Source organism: Aureococcus anophagefferens (assembly GCF_000186865.1).
Source record: "Aureococcus anophagefferens unplaced genomic scaffold AURANscaffold_3, whole genome shotgun sequence".
Taxonomy (NCBI): domain Eukaryota; class Pelagophyceae; order Pelagomonadales; family Pelagomonadaceae; genus Aureococcus; species Aureococcus anophagefferens.
This window is the reverse complement of record NW_008705563.1, coordinates 2,207,758-2,224,596: the sequence shown is the minus strand read 5'-3', so window position 1 is coordinate 2,224,596 and position 16,839 is coordinate 2,207,758. Positions and strand designations below refer to the sequence as shown.

Here is a 16,839-nt window from a genome sequence, read left to right as displayed (position 1 = left end):
CGAGGTACCCGCGGCTCCCCGTCTTCGACCGCGCGCGCGCCCAGGCCTACGTCTGCGGCTCGCCGCTCCAGGGCGACGGCCACCACTTTGGCTTCCAGACGGCCCACCCCGAAGTGGCCGTCCTCGGCGCTCTCTTTCGCCTCGCGGACGACAACGCGACGGGCTGGACGTAAGCGGTTTTGAAAATTTACGGCCGGGCAAAACGGGAAAACACAAAAACACGTCAGGCCGCGGGCTTCGCGGGCGCGGCGGCCTGGGGCTTGGGCGCGGTGCCGTAGACGTAGACGGCGGCGACGACGGCGGCGCCGCCGAGGGCGAAGCTCGGCGTCGGCGCGTCGGCGCCGAGGAGCGCGCAGGCCGCGAAGGCGGAGACGACGATGGAGAGGCTCGCCGCGAGCGTCTTGAGGACGTTGTCCGCGTATTTCATGGCCGCGGCGACGAGGAGGCCGCCGGCGGCGTTGAGCAGCACGACCCCGTAGACGGCGGCCGTGAAGCCCGCGGCGCCGCGCGGGTCCGTCGCCGCGGGCCCGGCCGCGATCGCCGACCCGAGGAGGGCCATCTGCGCCGCGCGGCGCCACAGGTAGGACGCGTCGCTCGCGGGGCGCTGGAGCACGGCCTCCGTGTAGGTGCCCGCGGCGGCGCCGAGGCAGGACGTCGTCGCCACGCAGGCGAAGCCCAGCGGGTTTGGGGGCGATAGCGCGACGTCGCCGAGCGCGTCGCCCAGCTGGCAGACCGCGATGCCCGCCGCGAGCGCCAGGAGCGCGGCCCACTGGCGGCCCGAGACGTCGCGGCCCCGGAAGAGCTTCCCAAAAAACGCCGCCGTCAGCACCTTGGACTGGCTCAGGACCTGGAACGCCGCGACGCTCAGCAGGCGCACGGACACGTGGTGGAGCCGGTCGCTCGCCAGGTACAGGGCCGCCGGCGGCGCGAGCCGCGCGAGCTCCCGCGGCGCGAAGACGTCCGCCGCGCCCGCGGCGACGCCTTTCGCGCGCGCGAGGAGCGCGAAGGCGACGCCGAACTTGACGACCTCGCAGAGGAAGACGGCGAGCGTCGCCGAGAAGTCCGGCGACTCCGTCCGCGCCAGCTTCATGACGAGGCGCAGCGACGTGTTCTGGAGCACCAGGAGCGACAGCACCGCGACCTTGACCGTCGACGCCGTCATGGCGCCGTCGAGCTCCCGCGCGAGGGCTATCGCACTGCGGCAAAAGGTTAACGACGAGTTCAACTTGAGGATTGCTAAATCGCCACCTAAAGGCTGCCCGACCAACCGTCGAGCCGGGCTGCCCACACCACCGCCGCCATGGGCCGCGGCGGCCTGCGGGCCGGCCCCGAGGTGCGCGGTCGGCCGACGCAGCGGCGGAGCAGCAAGCAGATCGAGGCCCTCATCCGCGGCGGCCTGCGGCGCAGCGAGAAGCTCGCCGACGAGGCCGTCGGCGGCGCCGTCAACGGCGAGCTCTGGGCCGTGACGCGGCGGCGCGGGCGCGACAAGCTCTGGGCGCCCTTCGACCCGGGCAACCGGCGGCTCGTGTCGACGCGCGACGCGCGGCGCGCGCTCCGGTCCGTCGGCGTCGACGTCTCGTACGCCGAGCTCGCGGCCGTCGACGGCGGCGGCGCGCCGCGGGGCCACGTGCGCTACGACGCCCTCGCCGGCGCCCAGCCCGAGGCGCCGGAAACGCCGAGCTACAGCGCCCTCTACCGCGAGAAGAAGGAGCTCGAGCGCCGCGCGCGGCCCGCGGAGGACGCGCTCGTCGACGGCCTCTCGGCCGCGTCGGAAGTCGCGCCGCTCCGGCGCAAGCTGCGCCAGCGCGACGCGTCGCGGAGCGGCGAGCTCGCGCCCCGCGACTTCAAGCGGGCCCTCCACGACCACTACGGCAGCGCCCTCGACGACGAGGACTTCGACGCGCTCTGCGACTGCTACTCAAAGCGGCTGCCGTCGTGCCGCCGCGGCGGCCAGGCGGAGCGAAAAGGATTATGCCCCGCGACGCGCCACCGGCGGAACCACAACGACGACGACGACGCCATGCGCGCGTCGCTGCACCGCGCGCCCGAGGGCGGCGGCGAGGCGCTGGGCCGCGCGCCGCCGACGCACTTCGAGCCCTTATTTCGCGCCGTGGACTACGAGCTCTTCCTCAACACGCTCGAGAGCCGCGCCGACGAGGCCTACGGCCACGAGGCGCCCCACGTCGCCGCGCACAAACCCGCGGCGCCCCGGCTCGCGCCGCCGCCGCCCTTCGCGACGGGCGACGCGACGTCCGCGTCCAAGGTCCACGTCGACGACGGCGCCGCGAGCCTCCTGCCGCCCAAGGAGGAGGTGTCGGGCTACGCCTCCGACGGCGCCCTCTGCTGGACCGCCGCGGGCCGCCGCGCGGCGCGCAAGGTCGCCCGGGTCCTCGAGGACGACGGCGCGCGCGACCGCTGGATGCGGTCCGTCGGACCGCGGGCGGGCGAGCCCGTGGCGCTCCAGCACCTCGCGGCGCTCGGCGTCGACCTGACGCCGCCGGAGGCGCGCTTCGCGCTGAAACTGGGCACGGCCGACGACGCGTTCTGCGGCCGGCGCCTCGTGAAGACCGCGATCAAGGCGTGCGACGCGTTCGACGCGAAATCCGAGGGCGCGCGCGCGAAGACCTACGAGGACCACTACGCCCACTGCCCCCACATGCTCCGGCGCGGCCGGACGAACGTGCGGAGCACGCTCGGCGTGGGCCACCGCGTCGTCGAGGACTTCGCGTTCTCGGACGCGCGGCCGACGAGGCGACTGAGCGCCGCGGAGCGCCGCGAGCGGCTGAGCCTCGAGCGCGCGGCCCAGGCCGTCGCCCGCACCTGCGGCGGCGACCCGGCGAAGCGCCGGGCGGCGCTCCGGGACGCCCTCGACGGCGGCGACGTCGCCGCGTCGCTCGCGGCGCGGCACCACGTCCTCGCGCCCGGCGACGCGGGCCGCCTCGCCAGCGCGGCGTCGTCCCTCACGAAGCCCCTCGCCGAGGCCCTCGAGGGCGTCCTCTTCCGGGGCAAGGACGCCGTGCTCTCCGCGCGCGCGCCGTCGCCGCGCCGCGCGTTGGCGGCGTTCGCGCCGGCGCCGCGGCGGCTCCCCGCGGACCTGCCCCTGTCCTGCTCCGACGCCGAGCCGTCGACGGTCGTCTCCATCCCGCGGCACCCGCCGCCCATGGAGACGGCCGCGCGGCCCGCGGCGCACCGCGCCGCGGACGCGGCCGTCGCGCGCGCGGCCGCCGCCGTCGTCGCCGCGCCGTCGCCGACGTTCGCGTCGAGCGACCTCACGCTGCCCTTCGCGACGCACCCCGTGCGCGGCCGGGGCAGCAGCCGCCGCGCGGACACGCACATCTGGAAGTTCCCCGAGGGGTCGCACGACGAGCCCCTCTACGCGTCGACGCGGCGCTGCGTCGCCGCGAGCTCGAGCTGCGCGCGCATCGGCCGGCGCCGCTCCCACAGCGCGCCGCCGCGGCCCCTGCTCCCGCCGCCCGTGGACCCGGGCCGGCCCGCGACGCTGAGCCCGGCGGCGCGGTGCGCGCGGTCGAGCTCGTGCCGGCCCGCGCCGCGGCCCCTCGCGACCTTCCTCTGAGGACGTTCCTGAAACATCCGCGCCCCGCGACGACCTAAACAACGAGCGCGCGCGTCTCTCCCGGGTCCCCCCACGCCTCGCGGTGCCGGCGACGAGCGCGTCTCCGTTACGAAACGCGCCGCGCGTTTCTCCGACCCCGCTCACTTGCTGTCGGCGATGAGGTAGGAGAAGAGCTTGCGGAAGCTGCCGTCGAGCTTCGTGAGCTTCTCGGAGAGGAGGGCGAGCTTCTTGGGCGTGCGCTGGCCCTTGTCGTTGAACTTCGCGGCGGCCTCGGCCTCGACGAGGTCCTGCAGGATGCCGCGCGTGATGCGGTCGACGCCCTTCTGCGTGTCCTCGTCGAAGACGGGCGTCAGCGCGTTGAAGGTCGCGCGCACCTTGACGAAGTCGTAGTCCGTCTTCAGCGTCTTGGCGACGTCGGCCTGGTCGTTCGCCGCGAGCGCCTTCTGGAGGTTGACGATGCCGACGGCGTAGCCCTTGAAGTCGCCGAGCGCCGCCTTGACGGGGCCGCTGTTCAGGGCCTCCTTGTCGAGGACGGCGTCGCCGGCCTTGACGATCTCCATGGAGTAGACGCCCTCGTAGGCGAGGGCCGGCGCGGCGACGGCCGCGGCGGCGGCGCCGACGAAGCCGCCGAGCGACCGCCGCGTCGCGAGCTTGGGCGCCTGCTGCGGCGCGAGCGCCATAGCGGAGGCGCTGAGGGCGAGGGCTGCGACGGAGAGGCGGGCCATGGTAGCAGCGCGACGGAGACACGACGGACGACACTGGCCTGTGTCAGCGCGACCTCAAGGAGACCGCGATCTCGACGGCTCTCGCGGCTCTTCCAGCCTCACGACGAGGTTACTTACGAGGTTGCCGTTCGTCGCCCTTACAATCTCTCGGCGCGCGAGCACCTCAATCCAGGATTAAACAGACAAGCGTGTTCCCTAGTCACGCTTCTTCGCCGCGCGCTTCGCGTCGGCCTTGCGCGCGGCGGCCGCGAGCTGGGCCCGCGTGCCCGCGGCCTCGCACATGCCGTAGAAGACGCCTCCCGCGTCCTCGAGGAGCTTCGACGGCGCGTCGAGCTCGACGAGGCCCCCCTTGTCGAGGACGAGGACCTTGTCGCAGGTCGCGATGGTGCCCAGGCGGTGCGCGATGGTGATGCGCGTGCCGTCGGAGAGCGCGCCGTCGTTCAACACCTTCTGGATGTTCCGGTCCGTCTGCTGGTCGACGTTCGCCGTCGCCTCGTCGAGGAGCACGAGCCGCGACCGGCGCGCGATGGCCCGCGCGAGGCAGAGGAGCTGGCGCTCGCCGACGCTCAGGTTGTTGCCGAACTCCGCGAGCTCGAAGTCGAGCGGCAGCTCCGCGACGGACGTCGGCGCGCCGCCGCTGCCCGCGGTCGACTCGCCCAGCGACGACAGGGACCCGTGGGAGCCCGCGCTCTCGAGGCCGCCGCCGCGCGACAACCGTAACGCCTCGAGGAGCTCCTCGTCGGACCGCTCGCCGAACATGTCGAGGTTGAAGCGCACCGTGCCCGCGAAGAGCGTCGGCGCCTGCGGCACGATGGCCACGCGGCCCCGGAGCGTCTTGAGCCCCACCGACGCGATGTCGACGCCGTCGATGGTGATGACGCCGCCGTCGATGGGGTAGAGGCGCAGCAGCGACTGCAGCAGCGTCGACTTGCCCGCGCCCGTCCGCCCGCAGACGCCCACACTTTCCCCCCCTGAAACGGTGAGCGACAGGTGCCGCAGCGCCGGCGACGGCTGCCGCGGGTACGTCAGCGACACGTCCTTGAACTCGACGGTCCCCTTCGTGTCCCGGAGCCAGGACGGCCCGTCGCCGTCGAGGAGCAGCGGCGGCTCCTCGGGCAGGTCGACGTACTCGGCGATGCGCTCGACGGCGTTCATCGACAGCTCCAAATCCGTGTAGGTCCGCAGGAGCCCGATCAAAGCAGACGTAAAAGAAACGGCGTAGGTCAGGACGAGCCCCGCCTGCGGCGGCGGCAGGCCGCCGCCCGACGACGCCGCGCGCGCGTATAAAGCCACGGCCGTCGCTCCCGCGACCGTCGCGCCGAGCGTGTTCAGCCGCACGGAGAGCCAGTAACTCAGCGCGAAGAGGTGGAGCTCCGCCGAGTTCGTGCGGTCCACTAAACGCTGGAAGTCACTGGAAAAACGGCCGAAGGCGCCCGTGAACGCGCGCAGCGTCGCGAGGCCGTTGAGCGACTCGTTGAAGAGCGCGTAGACGGGCGACTTCGTCGTCGAGTCGATGCGCTTCAGGTCCCGCGCGATCGACAGGTAGCGCAGCGCCACGGAGAAGGCGACGGCGAGCACGGGGACGAAGCAGGGCAGGAGCCAGGGCACGCGGCGCCCGATCGCGAAGAGCGACACGAGCGGCGCGACCAACGACCGGATGAGGAACATGACCGTGTTCGACACGTTGCGGTCCACGGCCTGGACGTCCGTCGAGAAGCGGTTCTGCACGCGGCCCACGGGCGACGCGTCGAACCAGGCGACTTTGTTCCGGAGCACGGCCCACGACAGCCGCTCGTGGATGACCTCCGACGCGCGGATCGCGCCGCGGTTCTGGCAGTTGATGGCGACGAACGTGAGCCCGACGAAGAAGCCCGTCCAGGCCAGATACACATAGACCGGCGCGCCGCTCAGGGGCGGCCGCCCGCGCTCCATGAACGCGATCCAGTTCGTCAAAGCGTTCGCCTGCACGTACTTGATCGGCTGCTGGAGCACGAAGATCGACGACCCGACGAAGAAGAAGGCGCCCGCGGACCGGAGGTAGAGCAGGGCGTAGCGCAGCAGCGGCGCGCCCTTGGCGCGCTTCTCCTCCTCGACGAGCCGGCCGTCGCCGCGCGCCTTCTCGTCCGGCGTCTTCTCCTTGGGCTCGCCCTCGGCGCCGCCGTCGTCGTCCTTCGCCGCCGCGAGCTCGCTGAGCTCCGCGAGCAGGTCCGGGAACTCGTCGCGCATGCGCTCCGGCGGGCCCGACGCCGCGACGGACCCGTCGGGCGCGAGGATGAGCACCGTCGTCGCGCCCGGCAAACACAGGCTCACCTGGTGCGTCGCGAGGAAGACGGTCTTGCCCCGCTTCACGAGGCTCTCGAGGATGGCCTTGTGGTAGAGGTGCTCGCCGACGTGGGCGTCGACGGCGGACAGCGGGTCGTCGAGCAGGTAGACGTCCGCGTCCGCGTAGAGCGCGCGCGCGAGCGCGATGCGCGCCTGCTGCCCCCCCGACAGCGTCACGCCCCGCTCGCCGATCTCCGTGCGGTCGCCCGCGGGGAAGGACGCCAGGTCGCCGCCCAGGGCGCAGGCGTCGACGCAGGCCGCGAGCCGCGCGTCGTCCGCGGCCGCGCCGAACGTCACGTTGTCGCGGACCGTCGCGTTTTGGCACCAGGCCGTCTGCGGGCAGTAGGCCGTCGTCCCGCGCAGGGCCACGTTACCACGTAAACGCTTGATCTCGCCCAGGAGCGCCGCGAGGAGCGAGCTCTTGCCGCAGCCCGTGGGCCCGCAGACGAGCACGAGCTCGCCCGGCCGCGCGGCGACGGACACGCCCCGCAGGGTGAGGCCCCGGCCGTCGCCGTCGCCCGGCGGACCGCCCCAGCGGAAGTCCGCGTCGTCGACGTCGACGGCGCCCACGGGGCCGCCGCCGGCGCCCTCGTTGGGCTTCGCGTCGACGTCCGGCGCGTCCAAAAACGCCTCGACGCGCTGCAGGCTCACGTAGCCCGTGATGAGGAACGTCGCGGCCTGGGGCGCCTGCATGAGCACGAACCGCAAATTGTCCAGGAGCGTCAGCGCCGTGAAGCCCGTCGCCGCGTCCACGCGCTTGCCCAGGACCGCCGTCAAAAAGACGAACGTCGCGACGCCCATGATGGGAGGGGTGCTGTTGATCAACGTGAACACGTACACCAACACGTCCAAAATGTCCTTGAGCTTGCCGAGCTCCGCGTCGCGGCGCTTCTTGATGGACGCGAAGAGGCCCTCCTCGTAGGCGAGCATCTTGACGATCCGCGCGCCCTGCAGCATCTCCGTGACGAGCTCCAGCCGAAAGTTCCGCGCCTTGAGGAACGCGCGGTTGCTGTCCGCGAGCGTCTTGAAGAGCCGCTTGTTCACGACCGTGTTCAGCAGGATCACGAAGAGCGCCCCGAAGGCCGCGAGGTCCACCAACCAAAACAGCGCGCCGAGCGTCAGACACAGCTGGAGCACGGGCCCCCAGGTCCAGTGGAAGTACGAGATGGCCGTCAGCACGTTCTGGATGTCCGCCGACATGAGCCCGACGACCTCCCCGACCTTGCCGCCGCCCTTGGCGTCGCCGTCGCCCGACGACGCCGCGGCCATGTCGATGGTGCCCGCCTTGTCGTAGATGAGCACCATCAGCGCGCCGCGGCAGCGCGTCGCGACGCGCCGCTGGACGAACATCTGCATGGCGTCCAGGTAGCAGTTGATCACGGGGCCGAAGAAGAGCAGCCCGACGGCCGTCCAGCCGAGCGCGTCGTTCTTTCCGAACTGGCGCAGGATGATGTACATGGCGGCCGGCTGGAAGTAGCCGCTCAGCACGTACAAAAACCGGCACAGACCCGCGAGCAGGAAGTGGGACTTGCACAGCACGCAGAGCACGTAGAAGAGGTTGAGCGTGCGCGTCCGCGACTTCTCGCCGCCGCGCGCCGCGGGCGACGCCGCGAGCGCCTTTTGGAGGGCCGGCCACGTCGTTCCGACTAGATCGCCCTCGACCTGGCGCGGCAGGTCCCCGAGCCCCAGGTTCTCGGCGCCGAGGCGCTGCTTCGCCGCGAAGACGCCGTCGAGCCACGTGAAGAATAAAATCTCGTGGAGCTCGACCGCGGCCTCCTCCGCGGACGGCGGCGCGGACCGCCGCGCGCCCGCGGGCGCCGCGCACGACGCCGCGAGTGCCACGAGGACGACGACGCCGTGGAAGGCCAAAGCCCAGAAGCAGGGCGCGCCCAGCGAGAACTTGGCGCCCGTGCGCGCCTCGCGGAGCGCCGCGACGGCCGACAACAAAGCGAACACCGCGACGGCGCCCGTCGGGCGGCGCCCGTCGGAGCCCTTGACCTCCGCGGCGTCGGCGCGCGCGGCGATTATCCAGGCGGCGACGCGCAGCGCGTCGGCGCCGAGGCGCCAGAGCCGCGCCTCGCCCTTGGCGCTCCCGAGGCCCCGGCCGTTCGCGAGGCGCACCGCGTAGACGACGACGCCGATGAGGTAGAAGCACGCGACGACGTAGAAGAGGAGCTGCCGCAGGGCCAGCGGGCCGCGCGCGGGCACGAAGAAGGACTCGTCGCCGAGCAGCGGCGCCTCGAGCGTGTCCTCGGCCGTCGACAGCGCGCTATACTTGGCCGACCGGCCCGACCGGCCGCGCCGCCGGGCGACGACGAGCCAGATGCCGGCGAAGAGGAACGCGACGAGCGCGAGCAGGCACATCTGCTGCTCGCGCTCCTCGAGCAGCGAAGGCATGGCGACCATCGCGCGCGTGTGCAGCGTACCGCGACGACGATGGCTGATCGCGCGCGTGTGCAGCGTACCGCGACGACGATGGCTGGATGACGCAGTCCGCTTGGTCGCGCTGAGGAGTGGACGCCCGAAAGAAGCCGTTCAAGCAGTAACGATGCAGCGCAAAGAGCAGCCCGCGCCGCGAGTCATACGAAAGTCATAGCAGCCCGAGCCTTCTCGACGCGCTCTCCGCACCATGTACTCCCTGCTTACCGTCGCCGCCCTGCTCGCCGCCGCGGCTAATGCCGCGGCCAATGCCGCCGCCGTCGCCGCGCCGCTGGCGCACGCGCCGCACGACGGCTGGGCGGCCACCGACGGCTCCTCGCCCTACATGATCGTCGAGGACGACGCCGCCGCGCCGGCGCACGCGCCGCACCACGGCTGGGCGGTCACCGATGGCCCCTCGCCCTACATGATCGTCGAGGACGAAGACGCCTGGGAGAAGCTGCTGCTGCTGCAAGGCATCCTCGACGAGCTCTACGCGGACCCGCGCGTGTCGCTCGTGGAGGTGCCCCTGGAGGGCGGCGCGACGCTCCTGCTGAAGGAGGACGAGGCCGACGACTACCTGAATCGCACGGAGGTCAACGACGAGCCCTGGGCCCACCTGGGGTTCGACTCTTTTTTCCTCGCGCTGCGCCAGCGGACCTTCTTCCAGCTCATGCGCGCGGTCGCGCAGCAGCCCCTTGCGGCCGTCCCGGGGTACGACCCGGCCGCGCCCGCGGGCCGCCTCGAGCGCTTCGTCGGCGTCTTCCTCCTCGTCTCGACGCTCGTCGCCTCGCAGCTCAAGGGCATCGACGTCGAGGCCGCGGCGCCCCCGCCCGCCTGGTCGAAGAACAAGCGCCGCGGCGCCAAGAAGTGAGCGCGCGCCCCCCCGCCCCTAAGCGGCCCTTTTGACGCGATCGAGGCCTTAGGACGCGCCGGCGGCCGCGCTGCCCCGGCGCTTGCCCTTGGACGAGGACGCGCCGAGGAAGGCCGGCGGCGCGGGCAGGTCCACCTCGACCTCGAGCGCGCGGAACTTGGTCTCGACGTCGCGCTGGTACTTGCTGAAGTCGCGCGCGGCGCGCGCGAGCTTCGTCTGGACGGCGAGGCGGATGCGCTCCGCGAGCTTGTCCGTCGCGTCCGCGCGCGCGGCCGCCGCGGCCTCGGCCGCCGCGGCCGCGTCGACCTTGAGCGACAGGCGCGCGTTCGCCTGCTTGAGCTGGTCGATGCGGTCGTCGGTCTGCGTCGCCAGGATGCCGTGCTTGCGCTTCGCCGCCGCGCGGTCGTCGACGGACGTGGACAGCGCCAATTTGAGCTGCGTGGCCTCGGCGCGCAGCGCGTCGTTCTCCCGCTTGAAGGTCGCGACGCGCGTCGACGCCTTGGCCGCCTCGCGCGCGAGCTCGGCCGCGCGCGCGAGCGCCTTCTTCGTGTCGCGCTTCGACGCCTCGAGCCGCTCCGCGGCGTCGTCGCCGGGCTCGGGCCGCCGGCTCCGCCGCGCGCTCTTGAGCGCGAGGCGGTCCTCGGCCGCGAGGTTGTCGCGCGTCTTCGCGCGGTCCTCCAAGAGGCCCGCGCGGCGCTCCGCGTCGTCCGCGCGCTTCCGCGCGGCGTCCGCGGACGACCGCGCGGCCGCGAGGGCGCGGCCCCGGGACCGGAGGTCGTCCTTCGTCTCCGCGTGGGCCCGCCGCTCCTCCGCGAGGTCCCGGCGCAGCTCCGCGGCGCCCGCGGTCGGCCTCTTGTCGAGCGCGGCCCGCGCGGCCTCGTACTTGTCGCGCCACTCGTCGCAGTCGCCGCAGCGGTCCGCGTACATCTGGCGGAGCTCCGTCGCGTCCTGGAGCATGGCGGCGATCTGGCCCTGGAGGCGCCGCGTCTCCGCGGCGAGGCGCGCGTTCTCGCGCTCGGCCGTCGTCCGGCGGAGCGCCGCCTGTGTGGATTCCAAATCTTCAACCCGACTTCAATGTGCGCGTAATCGAACGGTTTGGACCAGACTCTTTCGCTGTGCGTCGAGAACTCGACGAGAGCAATCGATTCGTCCAAAAATCAGCCGAATCGACTTCGATTTGACCGAGATAGAGAGTTCTGAAGTTTGGTGGGGACCCCCCAAAGCAGTGGGTGGAATCCACACTGAGCGCCGCGTCCGACTCGACGATGAGCGCGGCGACGGGGTCCGGGAGCGGGTCCCGGGGCGGCGCGGCCTGCGACGCCGTCTCGAGGTAGCGCAGCGGGACGCCGTAGTCCTCGGCCCGCGGCGCCGGCGACCGCGGCGGCGCGCGCGCGCGCGGCCGCGGCTCGGGGCTCCGCGGCGGCGACGGCGGCCGCGGCGGCGGCGGCGCCGCCTCGGGCTCCGGCGCCGCGCGGCGCGGCGGCGGCGGCGGTACGGCGGCGTCGACGTCCGGGATGTGGTCGACGGTGGCCCGGAGCGCGGCGTGGAGCACGGCCCGCTCGGACGCGGCGGCCGCGCGGACGGCGCGCGCCTCGCCGTCGCGGATCTCCGAGTTGGCGCGCGCGAGCTCCCGTCGCGTGCGCTCGAGCTCCGCGGCGACCGTCTCCTCCTTGGCCCGCTGCTCGTCGGCCTCGCGCGCCTCGCTGAGCTGGAGCTGGGCCCGCAGGAGCCGGTCGCGCGTCGCCTCGAGCTCGGCCGTCGCCGTCGCGAGCGCGTCGGCCGTCGCGCGCTCCTGGACCGCCGCGAGCTTCTCCTCGAGCTCATCGGCGCGCGCGACGGCGGCGGCGCGCGCGGCCTCCGCCGCCTCCTCGCGCCGCGCGGCCGCGCGCGCGTCCGCGGCCGCGCGCGCCTCGTGCTCCGCGCGGCGCCGCGCGTCCGCGGCCGCGGCGGCGCGCGCGGCCTCGGCCGCGGCCTCGCGCTTCGCGAGCTCGTCGGCGCGCTGGAGGGCCGCCGCCGTCGCCCGGGCCCCGCTGTCGGACGCGCTCGACGACGCGTCGTCGTCGTCGACGAGCTCGACGACCTCGCGGCGGTCGCCCCGCGGCGCGCGGCGCCGCGGCGCCTTCTGCGGCGACCCGCGGCGCGCGGCGTGGCGCCGGCGGCGCGCCTCCTCGGCGGGCCCCAGCTCCTCGTTGACCTCGTCGGCGCTCAGGGGCCGCACGCGGCCGACGAGGCCCATCGACGCGGACAGGTCCGCGAGCGCGCGCTCCGTCTCCGCGGCGGCCGCGAGCGCGTGGGGCGAGTAGGACCGCGCGACCTCCGCCGCCGCCGCCGCGCTCACGAGGATGTCCCCGCGGCGGGCCTCGCGCGGCGGGGGGGCGCGCGGGGGCGCGCGGGGCGGCGCCGGCGGCGGCGCGGCCACGTCCTCCTCGGGCGCCGCCGCGAACTCCGCCGCGTAGCGCTCGAAGGCCGCGCCCGCGTCGCCGTCGTCGTCGTCCGAGTCGAAGAGCCCCGCGCGCCAATCCGCCATATCGGGTGTCTACGCAACCACCATGCTCTTTCCAACGTTCGCAGCCGGGGCTGCCGATGGCAAGCGCTGGCTGCCCCTCTCTATGATGGGCGACGCCGCCGTCCAGCCGCCGAAGCCGCCGGCGCTCTTCGACAGCGACGACGACGACGGCCGCGGCGCCGCGGCGCCGCCGGCCCGGCGCGCGCAGAATCCGGGCTTGTTCGACGACAGCGACGACGACGCCGGCGCCGCGGCGCCGGCGGCCCGAGGCGCGCCGCCGGTCCTCTTCGACGACGACGTCGGCGCCGCGCCGCGGCCGCGGCGCGCGTCGTCGCTGGACGCGGACGGCGAGCTCTTCGCGCTGCGCTGGCGCGTCGCGTCGCTGGAGGAGGCGCTGCGGCTCGAGCGGCAGAGGTCGCGCGCGCTCGAGGACGAGCTCCGGGGCCGGCCCGGCGGCGGCGCGGACGCCGCGGCCGCGGCCGAGCCCGCCGCGGCGCCCGAGCCCGCGCGCGCGGCGCCGCGGCGCCGCCGGCCGACGAAGATGGCCGCGACGTCGACGCAGCGCCGGCCCGTGTCGCTCGCGCGCGCGCGCGGCAAGACGGCGACGGCGCCGCCGGCCGCGGAGCCCGCGGCCGCCGCCGCGGCCGCCGCGCCGGCCGTGCGCGACTACTGGTCGTCGTCGTCCGAGGACGGCGCCCGGCCGCCGGCGGCGGCCGCGCGGGCGGACGACGACGCGGGCCGCGACGACGCCGCGGCGCTCGCGGCCGTCCGCGCGTGGGCCGGCCGCTGCCGCGGCGACGTCGTCGCGATGCTCGCCTCCGCGGCGGAGCTCCTCCCGGGCCTGCGCGACCTCGAGCCCCTCGGCGACGACCCGGACGACCGGGCCGTGCGGAAGGCCTACCACCGCGTCGCGCGCCGCTGCCACCCGGACAAGCTCCCGCCGGGGGCGCCGGACCGCGCGCTCGCGGCCTACGTGTTCAGCGCGCTCACGGACGCCCGGGAGGCGTGGAGGGGGAGGGGATGACCGCTTAAAATTGGGCTTCAACACTCGTTGTTGCTGTGATATTGAATGGCCAGTGGCAAAGTCTTCGTGTTCTCTGCGTGCTCCCGCCGGCGCGCGCGCCGTGCTAGCTCTCTGCGCCCCCCCAACTCGTGCCCCGGTGCGCGCCGCGAAACGCCCACGACGGCGACCCTCGGGCGGCGGCGGCGACGGAGTATGGGTTGCTGCGGCAACTGGTGCCGCTCCTGCTGCCAGAGCCTGGGCAAATTCGCCCTGCTCTGGATCAACTTCGTGGACCTCGCCTGCGGCGGCGCGGCCATCGGCTTCGGCGTGTACCTGAAGACGGCGGGCGCGGACTCGCCGCTCATCGACGACGTCGCGCTCGCGTCCCTCGCGCTCGGCGGCGTGTTCCTCCTGAGCTCCGTGCTCGGGTTCCTGGGCGTCGTCTTCTCGGACTCCGGGTGCCTCATGAAGACGTCGGCCTGCCTCGCGATCCCCATCGCGATCGGTGAGTTCGCCGGCGGCGTCGGCCTCGCGACGATGAAGCCCCACGTGACCAAGTACCTCGACGGCCACGCCGCGTCCGTCGACGAGGACGTCGTCTCCCGGTGGTACTTCGTCGTCGTCGGCGCGCTCTTCGGCGCGGCCTTCCTCGAGCTGCTGCGGTACAAGATGACCGTGTCCCTGAAGCGGTCGCTGTCCGCGGACGTCGACCGCATGTACCGGTCGCTCAACGACGACGAGGCGGACGCGCGCGAGCGCCAGGCGGACGCGTCCGAGGCGCGCCGCGAGCGCTACGCGGCCATGCGCGAGCACTTCAAGGCCAAGTACGCGCCGCCGGACCCGGACGCCGTCGCGCCGGACTCCTCCGACGAGGAGGCGGGCGCCGCGCCGCCGAAGCCCAAGGAGAGCCCCTGGTACACGTCCCTCTAACGCCCTCGCCCGAGGAAGCGCGCGGCGTCGATCGCCCCCTCCCGCCGCCGCAGGAACGCGGCCCGCATGGCGGCGACGCGGGGCGGGTGCGCGCGCGCCGCGTCGAAGCACGCGCTCACGGCGTGGGGGCTGTAGGACGCGCGGACCGGGTCGGCGAAGAGCGCGTCGTCCGCGGCGTCGCCGCAGGCGTCGAAGACGCGGCCCCGCGCGGGGAAGGCCGCCGTCGCGGAGAAGAGCGACGGCGCGACGACGAGGACGTCGGCCGTGACCATGCCGTGGAACGCGAGCGTGACGTCGCCGCCGGCGTGGACGGTCGTGTTGATGCCGCGCCGCAGCCCCCAGCGCTCGAGGTAGCGGAAGGTCAGGGCGTAGCGGCCCCGGCCGTCGGGCGCGGCGTCGTGCTCGACGGCGTCCGGCGGCGGCGCGCGCGCCGCGCCCGCGGCGGTCCCGAGCGCGAAGGCCTCCGTGAAGACGTGGACGCGCGGCTCCAGCGCGCAGGTCCGGACGACCTTGTCGAGGGCCGCGAGGACGCCCGCGTCCGCGACCGTGCGGTTCGGGATGGCCGTCAGGACGTCGCCGAGCCGCCGGTGCACGGCGACGTCGCACGCGGCGTCCGAATAGCCGAGCGCCGCGTCCAGGCGCGGCGCCCGCGCGAAGCCGTAGCGCCGCCGCGCGCGCGCCCGCGCCCGCGCGAGGGCCGCCCGGGGCGTCGTCCGCTCGCGCCGCGCGTACGCGGCCATCGCGCCGGGCGCGAGCAGCGCGGCCCGCTCCGGACCGTCGCGGTCGCGCGGCCGCGAGCCGCCGCAGGCGTCGACGCAGCGGTTCCGGCCCCGCTCGGGCGCGTAGCCCAGGAGGGCCTCGATGTCCGCGCGCGTGGGGCCGTCGGCGGCGTCGCCGGACGCCGAGTGGCGGTAGACCTTGGCGCCGCGGCCGAAGACGCCGCTCGACCGGAAGGCGCGGCCGTGCCAGAGCGCCGCGCGCTCCGCGCGCTGGACGCGCTGCAGGCAGTCGCCGACGGCCGTGCAGGTCTGCCGGCAGGTCACGCAGCGCGCCGGCACGGCCCAGGACGGCGCCAGGCAGCCCCACAGCGATTTCTTCTGCTTCCGGCACCGCTGCAGGGACCAGGACGTGCTGAGCAGCGCGCCGAGCGCGAGCGACCCGGCGAGCGCGACGACGACGACGCAGGCGAGGCCGCACAAGGCGGCGCGGCGGCCGATCATCGCGTGCGGGCAGTGGCCAGCAGCGCCATGTCCGCAGCTTCGGGGCAACGTCGACTTCAGCTGGGCAGCCCGGCGTGATGATGGACACCTCAGCCTCGGTTCTCATGGCGCTCGTGGCGTCCATCGCCGCATTCCTGCTGCGCAATCGGTACGTCGCCGCGCGCGCGCACGCGGAGAGAGCGGCCGCCAAGGCGAAGCAGAAGGCCGCCGACGACGAGTTGCGGGAGAAGGTGAGGCAGGCCGTGGACGCCGCCAAGGCCGAGACGAAGGACGACGACCTGCTCAGCTTTTACGCGGGCTAGACGCGCCTCGTTGGTCTCCGTAAAACCATGCGCCGAGCGACCCCGGGCCGACCGCGGCGCGCGCCTTACTCGCCGCGCGCGCGGCGCCGGAGGAACCGGCGGTAGGGCTTGAGCGCGTGGTTGCGCCGCGTGTAGAAGACGACGTCGTTCCAGTCCGTCTCGTCCGCCGTCGGTTGGACGGGGTCCGCGTCGTTCTCGAAGTCCGACGTCATGCGGAAGCGCTTGTCGCCGTGGCACGCGCCGTCCGGGTCGTAGTCGCGCGCGCAGAGGATCGCGTTGAGCGCCGTCTGCTCCTGGCGGTGGTTCGCCCGCGAGCTGCCCGGCGGGTTGATGCAGTCCGGGTCCGCGACGCAGTCGACGAGGCGCGGGAGCACGTCCCGCGCGAGCCAGCCGCGGCGCGCGGCGCCGATGAACGTCGTCGCGCAGTGCTCGCGGGAGAAGTCGGGCGCGGCGCAGCCGAGGCGCGCGAGGGCCGCCGGGTGGTGGAACTGGGCCGTCGGGAAGCGGTAGGGGTGCTCGACGAGGAAGTGGCCGCGCTCCGCGACGAGGCACCGGACCTCGTCCAGGGGCCGCCGGAGCTCCGCGTTCGCGTCGATCCACAGCGTCGCGCCGTGGGCCGCGAGGGCGTCGGCGACGACGGCGGCCTTGAACGCGTAGGTCGACGCGTTGAGCAGGTGCGGCGGCACGTCGCGCTCGGCGACGGCGACGCCGTAGCGCGCCGAGAGCGCGCGCGCGGCGGCCGGCGCGAGGGGCAGGAGGCGCACGTCGGCCATGGCCGCGACGTCGGCCCGGGCCGCCGGCGAGAGGCCGAGGTCGTAGACGTCGAGGACCTCGCCGGGCTCCCAGAAGTGGAGCGAGCCGACGAGGTTCCCGAGGATGCCCTCGGCGACGTAGCGCTCGCTCACGGCCGTGATGAGGCGCGGCCGCGCGGCGATCGCCGCCGCGACGGCCGCGCGCAGCCCCCA

At 74.4% G+C, this 16,839-nt stretch overlaps 2 protein-coding genes across 2 annotated transcripts in view; both read right to left on the bottom strand.

The window, feature by feature from the left end:
* Window positions 1-223: 223 nt before the first annotated feature.
* Window positions 224-9,027, bottom strand: AURANDRAFT_70921 (hypothetical protein; the record flags this gene model as incomplete). Its single annotated transcript, XM_009035525.1, has 3 exons — window positions 224-1,196; window positions 3,719-4,277; window positions 4,503-9,027. The coding sequence occupies 3 exons, from the start codon at window positions 9,025-9,027 to the stop codon at window positions 224-226; spliced, it is 6,057 nt and encodes a 2,018-aa protein (XP_009033773.1).
* Window positions 9,028-9,946: 919 nt separating this feature from the next.
* Window positions 9,947-16,839, bottom strand: part of AURANDRAFT_70920 (hypothetical protein) — a gene marked incomplete at both ends in the record, with an annotated part of 7,717 nt that continues 824 nt past the window's right edge. The window contains 4 exons of the mRNA XM_009035524.1: window positions 9,947-10,954; window positions 11,154-12,449; window positions 14,472-15,609; window positions 15,971-16,755. Coding sequence (XP_009033772.1) covers window positions 9,962-10,954; window positions 11,154-12,449; window positions 14,472-15,609; window positions 15,971-16,755 — 4,212 coding nt within the window. The remainder of the gene's footprint in view (window positions 10,955-11,153; window positions 12,450-14,471; window positions 15,610-15,970; window positions 16,756-16,839) is intronic.